Below are 14,683 nucleotides of genomic sequence, written 5' to 3' on the forward strand. Positions count from 1 at the left end.
GCTATACTCGGCCTTGTCTCAGGATGGTAAGTTGGTGGTTGAAGATGTCCCTCTAGTGGTGTGGGGCTGTGCTTTGGCAAAGTGGGTGGGGTTATATACTTCCTGTTTGGCCCTGTCCAGGGGTGTCATCAGATGGGGCCACAGTGTCTCCTGACCCCTCCTGTCTCAGCCTCCAGTATTTATGTTGCAGTAGTTTGTGTCGGAGGGCTAGGGTCAGTTTGTTATATCTGGAGTACTTCTCCTGTCCTATCCGGTGTCCTGTGTGAATTTAAGTATGCTCTCTCTAATTCTCTCTTTCTTTCTTTCTCTCTCTCGGAAGACCTGAGCCCTAGGACCATGCCTCAGGACTACCTGACATGATGACTCCTTGCTGTCCCCAGTCCACCTGACCGTGCTGCTGCTCCAGTTTCAACTGTTCTGCCTGTGATTATTATTATTTGACCATGCTGGTCATTTATGAACATTTGAACATCTTGGCCATGTTCTGTTATAATCTCCACCCGGCACAGCCAGAAGAGGACTGGCCACCCCACATAGCCTGGTTCCTCTCTAGGTTTCTTCCTAGGTTTTGGCCTTTCTAGGGAGTTTTTCCTAGCCACCGTGCTTTTACACGTGCATTGCTTGCTGTTTGCCTTTTTAGGCTGGGTTTCTGTGCAGCACTTTGAGATATCAGCTGATGTACGAAGGGCTATATAAATACTTTTGATTTGATCGCGGTGAGCATACATTTTCTCTTTATTATAAATGTCTCCAACATAAAGGACCGTGGCGCTTACTAGGGCTATACAGGCTACTAACAAAGACAACTACCCACAACTAAGGTGGAAAAACAGGCTACCTAAGTATGATTCCCAATCAGAGACAACGATAGACAGCTGTAGCTGATTGAGAACCATACCCGGCCAAAACATAGAAACAGAAAACATAGAAATAAATAAACTAGAATGCCCACCCTAGTCACAACCTGGCCTAACCAAAATAGAGAATAAAAGCCTCTCTATGGCCAGGGCGTGACACCCGTGGGAATCAAACCCACAACCCTGCGCCATGCTCTACCAACTGAGCACACAGGACAATTTTTTTTACACTGTTAATAGTTATGTATAGACAAGTCTGATGACATGACAGTAGTTACTGTATTTGAACAATCTTATCATCAACACTCTCCTTTCCATAGGCCTAAGTAGGCTAAGCACCGCGCCACGGTGTGAAATAGAAACATATTGCTGAACAGTGCTTGACTTGGGCAGAAGCACACTGGAGCTGAGTACCGGCACCTAAAATCTGGTACCGATTGAACTTCTGTTCCTCTTATAGAAAATTAGCTCAAAATTATTGTGGAGCTTCTGCACCAAAATATAAACAGTACTGGCACCCAAAATGAGTACCGGAACCTACAGTACCAGTGAAGAATTTGGACACACTGACTAATTCAACGCTTTTTCTTCATTTTTGAATAATAGTGAAGATAATAGTGAAGACATGAAAACTATGAAATAATACATATGGAATTATTTAGTAACCAAAAAAGTGTTAAACAAATCAAATTGTATTTTAGATTTGAGATTCAAAGTAACGGTTTAAGGCACCGCATCTCAGTGCAAGAGGTGTCACTACAGTCCCTGGTTCGAATCCAGGTTGTACCATATCTGGCCGTGATTGGGTGTCCCATAGGACGGTTGTCACGTGAAATACCTGGAAATCCAAAATTATATTTGAAGAAGAAAATATCCTGATGAAAATAAATACCCTTATGAAAATAATCACATTTGCTACACATGGCAGTTGGTTCAGTCAAAAAATCACACCCTGACCTTAGAGAGATTTTTATGTCTCTATTTTGGTTTGGTCAGGGTGTGATGTGGGTGGACATTCTATGTTCATTTTTCTATGTTTTGTATTTCTTTGTTTTGGCAAGGTATGGTTCTCAATCAGGGACAGCTGTCTATTGGTGTCTCTGATTGGGAACCATACTTAGGCAGCCTTTTCCCACCTGTGTTTTGTGGGTAGTTGTTTTCTGTTTAGTGTTCTGCACCTGACAGGACTGTTTGGGTTTTCCCTCTTGGTTTATTTTGGGCGAGTGTTTGTTGATCCAATAAAATCATGAACACTTACCACGCTGCTCTTTGGTCCGATCCTTCATGCAACGATGATCGTTACAGTGGTGCACAATTGGCCAGTGTTGCTGGGGTAAACTGTCATTGTGAATAAGAATTTGTTCTTAACTGACTTGCCTAGTTAAACATAAAATAAATTGCTTTGATGACAGCTTTGCACACTCTTGGCATTCTCTTCACCAGCTTCATGAGGTAGTCACCTGGATTTCAGATGCATTTCAACTAACAGGTGTGCCTTCATTCGTGGAATTCCTTTCCTTCTTAATGTGTTTGAGCCAATCAGTTGTGTTGAAACAAGGTAGGGGGGTTATACAGAAGATAGCCCTTTTTGGTAAAATACCAAGTCCATATTATGGCAAGAACTGCTCAAATAAGCAAAGAGAAATTACAGTCCATCATTACTTTAAGAAATTAAGGTCAGTCAATCCGGAACATTTCAAGAACTTTGAATGTTTCTTTTAAGAGCAGTCGCAAAAACAATCAAGCGCTATGATGAAACTGGCTCTCATGAGGACCGCCACAGGAACGGGAGACCCAGAGTTACCTCTGGATAAGTTCATTAGAGTTACCAGCCTGAGAAATTGCAGCCCAAATAAATGCTTCACAGAGTTCAAGTTTCCTAGTTAAATAAAGGTTAAAAATATATTTTTTAAATTAAACAGAACCATCTCAACATTAATTGTTCAGAGGAGACTGCGTGAATCATGGTAAAATTGCTGCAAAGAAACCACTACTAAAGGACACCAAAAAGAAGAAGAGACTTGCTTGGGTCAAGAAACACGAGCAATGGACACTAGACGGGCTGAAATATGTCCTTTGATCTATTTATTTTCATCAGGATATTTTCTTCTTCAGGTATAATTTTGGATTTGCAGGTATGTCACATATTTTCAGACAGATTCGAGGTCCGTGGCCACCGAGCGTGATCCGACACCCAGATCTCAGGTAATCAGGTTAGGGTATATCCGTGAAGACCTCTAGCTCAGAGACGGCTGTCAAAGAGACGACACACACACACTGGGCCAGGAGAAAAAGAAAAAGAGAGGAAGAGAGAAAAAGAGAGAGAGAGAACCTTTCACATGAAACGGAGAAGGAAATTAAAAATAGTTCTCAGAGAAGATGAAAACCTCCAGGAGCGATGGAACGCTAAGACAACGCACACGTAAACGTTCTGACATTACTATGTGACAGCTAAATTTATGGCAGGAGAAGGAGAGGGATAAACAGTGATATTCATCACATTTATATTCTATATTCCACAGCAGAGCTAACATCAACAGCTATCAGCTACTCTACTAATCACTATTCCCCACCAGCACCAGTTTAAACTGTCGTACCCCATCAAAACCCAAAATATAAGCTTGTTTTACTCCTTTGTTTGGAAACAGTGTAGGCCTTATTGTAAATAAGCACTGTATAGCCTCAAAGTATGGTTAAAACTCTACTCTATTTTGATCTCATGGGATGGTCATTCCTAGCTCTGTCTATGAATTTGAGAGTGGTTACATTCCTCCAACCCCATCCCTGAGATATTTACCAAAACACTGGATGGGGTAACACCTTTGTGGTTGCTTGAACAGCGGATTGCCCTTTTAAAGCCTGCAGGTATAATGTGTTATAACATGTTATAAGCACTATAAACCTTTATAATGTCTAATAATCTGTAGGTTACTGTTGCAGTTCATCACATTTCCTACACTGAAATAATCAACTCTTGATTCTTTACCAATGTTTCTGTGTCTCTACAGCATTCAGTGCTCCCACTGCTTCAAACTCATTATTTCTTTAAAAGGGGAGTGCAGACAAACACAACAGGGCTGATTATTCAATTCTATAAATATTCACAAAGCAACAATTGTCCATTTCAGTGGGGATTTCATTAGGCATCCACAAATTAGAAACTAGTAGAGAGGGGGGTAAGAGAGAAAGATAGAGAGACAGAGAGTGGGAGAGAGACAGAGACCGAGAGAGGGAGAAAGACAGAGAGAGAAAAAGAGGGGTAAGGGAGAAAGACACAGAGAGGGGTAAGGGAGAAAGACACAGAGAGGGTTAAAGGAGAAAGACACAGAGAGGGTTAAAGGAGAAGGACAGAGGGGTAAAGGAGAAGGACACAGAGAGGGGTAAAGGAGAAGGACACAGAGAGGGGTAAGGGAGAAAGACACAGAGAGGGTTAAAGGAGAAGGACAGAGGGGTAAAGGAGAAGGACACAGAGAGGGGTAAGGGAGAAAGACACAGAGAGGGTTAAAGGAGAAGGACAGAGGGGTAAAGGAGAAGGACACAGAGAGGGGTAAAGGAGAAGGACACAGAGAGGGGTAAGGGAGAAGGACACAGAGAGGGGTAAAGGAGAAGGACACAGAGAGGGGTAAGGGAGAAAGACACAGAGAGGGTTAAAGGAGGAAGACACAGAGAGGGGTAAAGGAGAAGGACACAGAGAGGGGTAAGGGAGGAAGACAGAGGGGTAAAGGAGAAGGACACAGAGAGGGGTAAGGGAGGAAGACACAGAGAGGGGTAAAGGAGAATGACACAGAGAGGGTTAAGGGAGGAAGACACAGGGAGGGGTAAGGGAGGAAGACACAGAGAGGGGTAAAGGAGAAGGACACAGAGAGGGTTAAGGGAGAAAGGTGGAGATGAGTAATAAAGGCATCAGCATGCTGGCTAGCGACTAGCCGAACTCGACTAGGTGAACTGAACGAGTGGCTCGCATACTCTCTTAAAATTCATTCGCTTGAAAAACTAGAAAAAATATGCAATAGAACTGTTTGTTCATCTTCTAAGATAACTCCAGAAATCTGTCATTAATTTTGACATTTTTGCCAAGGAGATCTTAGTCGGCAATTTTACATCTAACTAAGATGTTTAATAATAATACACGCTATAAATATGTTTTATGACTAGTGCATAACCCTAGGATGGCAACAGATTAATTCTAATTGGTTTAATGTTCTTTCTCCTGTCGGATTTTATACTCAACCAAACTATGACAAAACCGGTATACCTTGAAATATAATATATCACCCAGCCCTACACCAGTGTATTGACCAATGATTGATATCTATGCTGTTGACAATGTAAACAAACACTGACTATGCAATCTAGGGGAGCAGAGTTATGGAAGACCAAACAGGGTCACTTGTTGGTTTGGCTCCATTATTGAAAAAGTCCTGTTATATCGTCCCAATACTGTCCTCTCTCTTTAGGCCTCTTTGCCATTATCCATCGCTCTCTGTCTCCCTCTGGGCACCATGTGGTGGTTCTTCATTAATTCATCGCCCCTTCAGCCTCCCAGCCGTCCTCCTTTTTCACTCTTAAAAATGACCCCACATCCCTCCCCCCTCTTCCCCTCACCCATGCTTTGCCATCATCTCTCCCGTGTCTCATAGTCTATCCTCCAAGTATGGCTGTGCATGGAAGGGAGGGGACCAGTTTCCCACAACAGGAAAATAATCCTGCCGCAACAGGAAATTGTAATTATTGTGTGGATTATAATTAATAACACAACATTCAAAAACAAGCACATGTATGTACATGTACATAGAACATGTTTTCCCAACACCCAAACACACACACCAGTGTGATGCTGCGTCTTCCATTTCAATTTCCATGAAAAAAACACCAAACATACAGACACACTAATCCTTACATAATCCCCTCCTGCTGCCAAACACCAAACTCTGTTCATATCAACTCTTGCACACACACACACACACACACACACACACACACACACACACACACACACACACACACACACACACACACACACACACACACACACACACACACACACACACACACACACACACACACACACACACACACACACACACACACACACACACACACACAATATACACTGCTCAAAAAAATTAAGGGAACACTAAAATAACACATCCTAGATCTGAATGAATGAAATATTCTTATTAAATACTTTTTTCTTTACATAGTTGAATGTGCTGACAACAAAATCACACAAAAAGTATCAATGGAAATCAAATGTATCAACCCATGGAGGTCTGGATTTGGAGTCACACTCAAAATTAAAGTGGAAAACCACACTACAGGCTGATCCAACTTTGATGTAATGTCCTTAAAACAAGTCAAAATGAGGCTCAGTAGTGTGTGTGGCCTCCACGTGCCTGTATGACCTCCCTACAACGCCTGGGTATGCTCCTGATGAGGTGGCAGATGGTCTCCTGAGGGATCTCCTCCCAGACCTGGACTAAAGCATCTGCCAACTCCTGGACAGTCTGTGGTGCAATGTGGCGTTGGTGGATGGAGCGAGACATGATGTCCCAGATGTGCTCAATTGGATTCAGGTCTGGGGAACGGGCAGGCCAGTCCATAGCATCAATGCCTTCCTCTTGCAGGAACTGCTGACACACTCCAGCCACATAAGGTCTAGCATTGTCTTGCATTAGGAGGAACCCAGGGCCAACCGCACCAGCATATGGTCTCACAAGGGGTCTGAGGATCTCATCTCGGTACCTAATGGCAGTCAGGCTACCTCTAGCGAGCACATGGAGGGCTGTGCGGCCCCCCAAAGAAATGCCACACCATGACTGACCCACCACCAAACCGGTCATGCTGGAAGATGTTGCAGGCAGCAGAACGTTCTCCACGGCGTCTCCAGACTGTCACGTCTGTCACGTGTGCTCAGTGTGAACCTGCTTTCATCTGTGAAGAGCACAGGGCGCCAGTGGCGAATTTGCCAATCTTGGTGTTCTCTGGCAAATGCCAAACGTCCTGCACGGTGTTGGGCTGTAAGCACAACCCCCACCTGTGGACGTCGGGCCCTCATACCACCTTCATGGAGTCTGTTTCTGACCGTTTGAGCAGACACATGCACATTTGTGGCCTGCTGGAGGTCATTTTGCAGGGCTCTGGCAGTGCTCCTTCTGCTCCTCCTTGCACAAAGGCGGAGGTAGCGGTCCTGCTGCTGGGTTGTTGCCGTCCTACGGCCTCCTCCACGTCTCCTGATGTACTGGCCTGTCTACTGGTAGCGCCTCCATGCTCTGGACACTACGCTAACAGACACAGCAAACCTTCTTGCCACAGCTCGCATTGATGTACCGTCCTGGATGAGCTGCACTACCTGAGCCACTTGTGTGGATTGTAGACTCCATCTCATGCTACCACTAGAGTGAAAGCACCGCCAGCATTCAAAAGTGACCAAAACATCAGCCAGGAAGCATAGGAACTGAGAAGTGGTCTGTGGTTATCACCTGCAGAACCACTCCTTTATTGGGGGTGTCTTGCTAATTGCCTATAATTTCCACCTGTTGTCTATTCCATTTGCACAACAGCATGTGAAATTTATTATCAATCAGTGTTGCTTCCTAAGTGGACAATTTGATTTCACAGAAGTGTGATTGACTTGGAGTTACATCGTGTTGTTTAAGTGTTCCCTTTATTTTTTTGAGCAGTGTATAAATGTATGTACCTGTTTCTTTGTACATAAATGCTATTCACACAGCTCAAAATTGCATTTTTTTTCAAAAACAGGATTTTAAGTAGGCTAGATTCTGGACTCACTATCAAGTCCCTGGTAATAACCCACTCATTCCCTTTATTCATCAACAGATTAGTTGACCAGTATAGATCAGGGTCGTTACTACCACAGCCACAAAGCTATAAACCCTGCTTAACTTCAACAATTTCTCTTCTTAAAATATGATTTTAACACTAACCTTTATCACACTGCTAACATTATGCCTAACCCTAAATTAAGACCAAAAATGTAAGTTACGTTTTCATACATGTTTATGATATAGAATTTTTTTACTGTGGCTGTTGTAACGAGTGGAAAACCTAGATCTGGGCCCTCTTAGACATGAAAACAGTGACATCACGTGGTAAGAAATGAGTCCACAGCTGAATGGAGAAAAGACTCAGTCTTGCTTACCTCACAAATGAGGTTACAGGTCATCTGAGTTGTGTTCATTTAGGCACTAAACGGAAGAAAACTGACTGAAACAGCAAGGGGATTACTTGGATCGGACCAATATGAAACACTTCACCACCACTAGCGTAGCCTAGTGGTTAGAGCGTTGGACTAATAACCGGAAGGTTGCGAGTTCAAACCCCCGAGCTGACAAGGTACAAATCTGTCGTTCTGCCCCTGAACAGGCAGATAATCCACTGTTCCCAGGCTGTCATTGAAAATAAGAATATGTTCTTAACTGACTTGCCAGGTTAAAAATAAATTCAATGTTTTCTTTTGCATGCCCTAGTGAACACGACCCAGAGAAAGAGATGTTTAGAATGGTGTCATCAAGGTTGTATTCATTAATACCAAACGGGAGAAAACAGACTGAAACAGGGAGGGACTATGAGAGCTTGTCCAATAAGAAACGCTTGTTTTCATTTTCCATTGCAAAATGTTTTGCTACATTATGCACTAATGAATATAACCCCAAAAGGTTTTGTGTGCTTTCTCACAGGAGTCAAACAGACACTACCTGTAGTGAAAACTCCTCTGTCACTTGAACTCGATGACCTAATCCCCACTTACATAGAGAATGAGTAGAGAACTCGTTAAGGCTATTTTAATGAAAACGGTGGTGTTCAAATGCAGGGAAAGTACTGATACAACACAAGACAACTTCAACCAGTCTCTACAGTAAAGCTTTTCAACGTGGAGATAAATTATGAAGTGATGGAGGGGTTTTCAACATAGATATAATATATGGATTAATCGCTGTGCTTTTCAACACAGGCACAGAACCAGTGGAGGTTCCAGACCATTTCAACTGGAGGGGCCAAGCTGGGGCCAGTTGTACTGTTAGAGAGGCCAGTTACATTAGATGTTACTGTTGTCATCGTTTTCTTCACTGCATTGCAGACATTAGCAGGCAAAAGACCATGTTCATAATCATCATCGTTGCCAATGTCTAATAGCGGATGTAAAAAAAGAACCATAGCAAAAATTTGTTATGTAAAAATGATTTCATACACCACATTTAGGGGGGCCACAAGGGGGTCCAAAATTGTTGTCACAGGGGCACTGGACCCCCCTGCCCCCCAACCTCCCAGAACCGCCACTGCACAGAACATTGATAGAGTAATCGCCTAGACCTGTAGGACTACTATTAGAAGAAAACATGTTTTGGCTAAGTCATTTATGGAATAGTGGGTTTCTTATGTAGTAGCCTTGTAGTGGATCAGCTTTAGTGTACAGTAGATGAGTGGAGGTTAGTGTTAAGACTTTTAGCTACTTCTCCAGTTGGTACAGTAGATGAGTGGAGGTTAGTGTTAAGACTTTTAGCTACTTCTCCAGTTGGTACAGTAGATGAGTGGAGGTTAGTGTTAAGACTTTTAGCTACTTCTCCAGTTGGTACAGTAGATGAGAGTGGAGGTTAGTGTTAAGACTTTTAGCTACTTCTCTAGTTGGTACAGTAGGTGAGTGTGGAGGTTAGTGTTAAGACTTTTAGCTACTTCTCTAGTTGGTACAGTAGGTGATTGTGGAGGTTAGTGTTAAGACTTTTAGCTACTTCTCCAGTTGGTACAGTAGGTGAGTATGGAGGTTAGTATTAAGACTTTTAGCTACTTCTCCAGTTGGTACAGTAGGTGAGTATGGAGGTTAGCGTTAAGACTTTTAGCTACTTCTCCAGTTGGTACAGTAGGTGAGTATGGAGGTTAGTGTTAAGACTTTTAGCTACTTCTCTAGTTGGTACAGTAGATGAGAGTGGAGGTTAGTGTTAAGACCATCATTCCATCATCATTCATATAGCATTGAACATAATACAGTTTATGTTTCTTTTTGTTGAGTTTAGTCACATAATTTCTCAAATTGCAGTAAATCAGCTAGTCAGATTTGCAGCCAGACTTATTAGCCACTCTTTTTGCTCCTTCTCTTTCAACCATACAGTTTTTCAAGTCCTCCTCAGTCCATGGAGCTTAAACAGTTCTAACAGTGAGTCTCTTAACAGGTGCAGCATCTGGATGCACCTTATTAATCACATCAGACCAACAAATATTTGTAACATCATCCACATAAGTCGAAGCAAATTCTCAGCCCAGCTTTTGGAACTTTGGATTTCCTGGATATTGCCACTATATTGTGAATAGTGAATTCTAAATAAATCACAGACAGTGTCACCAGCAAAGCACCCCCACACCATCACACCTCCTCCTCCATGCTTCATGGTGGTAACCACACACGCAGAGATCATCAGTTCACCTACTCTGCATCTCACAAAGACACGGCGGTTGGAACCAAAAATCTCAAATTTCCACTGGTCATTTCCACTACTGATGTCCATTGTTTGTGTTTATTGCCCCAATCAAGTCTTCTTATTATTATTGGTGTCCTTTGGTTGGTTTCTTTGCAGTAATTCAACCATGAAGGTCTGATTCATACAGTCTCCTCTAAACAGTTGATGTTGAGATGTGTCTGTTACTTGAACTCTGTGAAGCATTTATTTGGGCTACAATTTCTGAGGCTGGTAACTCGAATGAACTTATCCTCTGCAGCAGTGGTAACTCTGGGTCGTCCTTTCCTGTGGAGAACCAGTTTCATGAGAGCCAGTTTCATCATAGTGCTTGATGGTTTTTGCGACTGCACTTTCAAAGTTCTTGACATTTTCCGGATTGACTAACCTTCATGTCTTAAAGTAATGATGGACTGTCGTTTCTCTTTTACCAAATAGGGCTATCAACCGTATACCACCCATACCTTGTCACAACACAACTGATAGGCTCAAATGCATTAAGAAGGAAAGAAATTCCACAAATTAACATTTAACAAGGCACACCTGTTAATTGAAATGCATTTCCAGGTGACTACCTCATGAAGCTGGTTGAGAGAATGCCAAGAGTGTGCAATGCTGTAATCATGGCAAAGGGTGGCTACTTTGAAGAATCTCAAATATAAAATATATTTTGATTTGTTTACCACTTTTTTGGTGACTACATGATTCCATATGTGTTATTTCATAGTTTTAATGTCTTCACTATTATTCTACAACATAGAAAATAGTTTTGAAAAAATAAAGAAAACCCTTGAATAAGTAAGTGTATACAAACTTTTGACTGGTACTGTACATTTGACTTCGACACCTAAACTATATTTCTCTCTATAAGAAAATATGTAATATATTGGCCTGTAGTGTATTGCATTGGAACCAAGGGAGTGGGTGGTGTAAAAAGTGTCGCTGGGCATATAAAAGTGTCCACCGTGACATAACATCATATATATATATTATACAGACCGCACTGATAATTCCTTTCAATACTTTTACTGCGGAAAACAGAATAGTTTTTTTTCTCTATAAGACAATATGTATTCCATATACAGTTATTCCCATTGTGGCCAATGGAATGGGTTGAGTAAAAGGCTAGCAACACTCTGTATTATTCAGAGCCCTATGAAATGACACCATACATACAGTATATACATTCTACAGACCCTACTGAGTATTTCCTACAATACTTTTACTGCGACACCCAGAATAGTTTTTGCATTTTTAAACCAATATGTATTCCATATGGTGATTCATATTGTGGCCATTTATTTGACCTTGGAACAAGTTTTAAAACCCAGGTTTAATGCAAATGTAACTTAAATATGAACAAATAGGAATCATAGTTAATGTTAAGACAATAGTTGTTCATATATCATGAGTAAATACAGGTTATTGAAACGTTTCTACTATTACTTGGGGGGCTTTTATTTGGAAATTCCGTGACCCGGATGTACTCTGTTAGTGTTGCTGACGAGACGCTGAAAGCAGGTTCTCCCTTTCCAGTATGTAGCCAGCTAGCTAACGACACAATTATCATAACAGATTGCACTCAGATTAACGTTTTATAATATAGTATTTATAAAACTTCACCACGGAATTTGCTAGCTATTGGCACGCGCTGATACTTAACTTACTCTGAATTGGTAGTATGACAGCGTTAGCTTGAATACTAGCTATTTGGCCATGCATGTTTATTGATTTTAGCTTGTGGTATAACTAGCCAAGTTACCGAAACATCAGTTTAGCTTGTTACTATCGAAAGGTCAAGTTTGGGGCGTAAACGGATATCTACACGGTCCCATGTGTTATACGTTTAATTAAAAGGAAGATGAACTAGTTATGAAAGTTCATTATTGCTTGTGAATAAAGCTTGACAGCTGTCTGATGCATCAGTTTGCCAGAATCTATACTGAACAAAAATATAAACGCAACTATTAACGATTTCCCTTAGTTACAGTTCATACAAGGAAATCAGTCAATTTAAATAAATTCATTTGGCCCTATCTATGGATTTTACATGACGAGGCAGGGGTGCAGCCATGTGTGGCCTGGGAGGGCATAGGCTACCCACTTGAGATCCAGGACCAGCCAATCAAAATGTGTTTTTCCCCACAAAAGGGCTTTATTACAGACAAAAATACTTCTCAGTTTCATCAGTTGTCGGGGTGGCTGGTATCCAACTATCCCACAGGTGAAGAAGCCGGATGTGGAGGTCCTGGACTGGCATGGTTACACGTGGTCTGTGGTTGTGAGGACGGTTGGACATACTGCCAAATTCTCTAAAATGACATTGGAGGTGGCTTATGGTAGAGAAATTAACATACAGTTCCTTGGCAATAGCTCTATTGGACATTCCTGCAGTCCATATGCCAATTTCACGCTCCCTCAAAACTTGCAATATCTGTGGCACTGTATTGTGTGACAAAAATGCACATTTTAGAGTGACCTTTTATTTTCCTCAGTACAAGGTGCACCTGTGTAATTATCATGCTGCTTAATCAGCTTCTTGATATGCCACACCTGTCAGATGGATGGATTATATTGACAAAGGAGAAATGCTCACTAACAGGGAAGTAAACTAATTTGTGCACAACATTTGAGATAAACATTTTTTTGGTGCATTTAGAACATTTCTGGGATCTTTTATTTCAGCTCATGAAACATAGGACCAGGACTTTACATGTTGCGTTTATATTTTTGTTCAGTGTATAATGAAACCTGAGTTTCCTTAATTTAATACATATACTAAAAACCAAAACTATTTATCATGAGGGGAATTCCATTTGCTCATGATTTTATTTTTATATATAATTTTTTCATGTACCTTGGCAGTCGGAAGGTAGACAAGGTGACAGATACAGAGGGAGAAAGAGTATAGGGAGCAAGGTGGAATTTGGAACCCCGTCACTAGCTTGCATGTGTGGTCTGGAGTCTGGCGGACTAACTAGACCAGACTCCGGCACCCATTTGCTCATGTTTTCCGTCAGTGAAATGATCCCCCCTCTCTCTTCCCCATCTCTCCTAGGCTGATCGACCCATTTGATCAGCTCCTGGTGGAACATCGTCATGACCTGACGAATTGTCCCTTTCCTATTTAATCATGAATGACAAGCTGGTTTTTCTGGGCCTCCTGTACTTTGTGCAGGGGATCCCCTATGGTCTCCAGTCCTTGTTACTCCCTGTCTACCTCCGTGGGGCGGGCCACTCCCTCACCCACATCGGCTTGACCAAAATCCTCTACTTCCCCTGGGTGCTCAAGGTCCTCTGGGCACCCCTGGTGGACCGTGTGGGCACCAAGCGGCGCTGGCTGGTGGCCACGGTCTCTGGCCTGGCGCTTACTTGTCTCTCCAGTGCCGCTCTGGCCCCGGAGGCCCACATCTGGGGAGTGGTGGGGACTCTACTGGCCATGAACGCCCTGGCATCGATTCAGGACATCACAGTGGACGGGGCCGCTGTGGGACTGCTGAAGGGCCGTAGCGAGCTGGGCCTGGGCAACATGGCTCAGGTGGTGGGCTACAAGGCCGGCTCGGTGTTTGCCGGAGGCGGGCTCCTGGCTGTGATTGACGTGGCTGGGTGGGGCCCTATGTTTATGCTGTTGGCCTTTGTGTACTTCGGGGTGGCACTGTTTGTGTTGGGGGCCCCCGTGCTGGACAATGAGCTGTTGAGGGGCCAGGCAGAGGGGAGGAAGGGGGTCCAGTCGGACGCTGTGCATCCCTGGAGGGTGTGGCGGAAGCTGATGTCAGTACCTGGGACGCCCTGGACCATGATCTACGTTCTCACATACAAACTGGGTAAATCTGCTAGTCAGTCTGACAACCATGTACACTCACCTTCTGTACCAACTAGAGAATTAGCTAAAAGTCTTAACACTAACCTCCACACTCACCTACTGTACCAACTGGAGAAGTAGCTAAAAGTCTTAACACTAACCTCCACACTCATCTACTGTACCAACTGGAGAAGTAGCTAAAAGTCTTAACACTAACCTCCACTCTCATCTACTGTACACTAAAGCTGATCCACTACAAGGCTACTACATAAGAAACCCACTATTCCATAAATGACTTAGCCAAAGCATGTTTTCTTCCAATAGTAGTCCTACATTATTTAATGCAAAACATAGCAAAACATTTTGCAACGGAATACAAAAACAAAAAGTTTCTTATTGGACAAGTTCTCATAGTCCCTGTCTGTTTCAGTCTGTTTTATTCCATTTGGTGCCTATTGAATACAAGCCTGATGACCTGTAGCCTCATTTGTGAAGTGGGTGGCAGGTAGCCTAGCGGTTAAGAGCGTTGGGCCAGTAACCGGACGGTCGCTTGT

At 42.7% G+C, this 14,683-nt stretch overlaps 1 protein-coding gene across 2 annotated transcripts in view; it reads left to right on the forward strand.

Moving 5' to 3' along the window:
• Positions 1 to 11,805: 11,805 nt before the first annotated feature.
• The window catches only part of LOC124034519 (major facilitator superfamily domain-containing protein 3-like), a 33,045-nt gene continuing 30,167 nt past the window's right edge, over positions 11,806 to 14,683 (forward strand). Inside the window, exons 1-2 of one of the 2 annotated variants that reach the window (XM_046347826.1) lie at positions 11,806 to 11,862; positions 13,386 to 14,151. In XM_046347826.1, coding sequence (XP_046203782.1) covers positions 13,461 to 14,151 — 691 coding nt within the window. In that variant the 5' untranslated portion in view covers positions 11,806 to 11,862; positions 13,386 to 13,460. Of the gene's footprint in view, positions 11,863 to 12,956; positions 14,152 to 14,683 lie in introns of those variants that run through there. The other variant, XM_046347827.1, reaches the window with a different exon arrangement.

This window comes from Oncorhynchus gorbuscha, linkage group LG04, assembly GCF_021184085.1.
Source record: "Oncorhynchus gorbuscha isolate QuinsamMale2020 ecotype Even-year linkage group LG04, OgorEven_v1.0, whole genome shotgun sequence".
Lineage (NCBI taxonomy): Eukaryota > Metazoa > Chordata > Actinopteri > Salmoniformes > Salmonidae > Oncorhynchus > Oncorhynchus gorbuscha.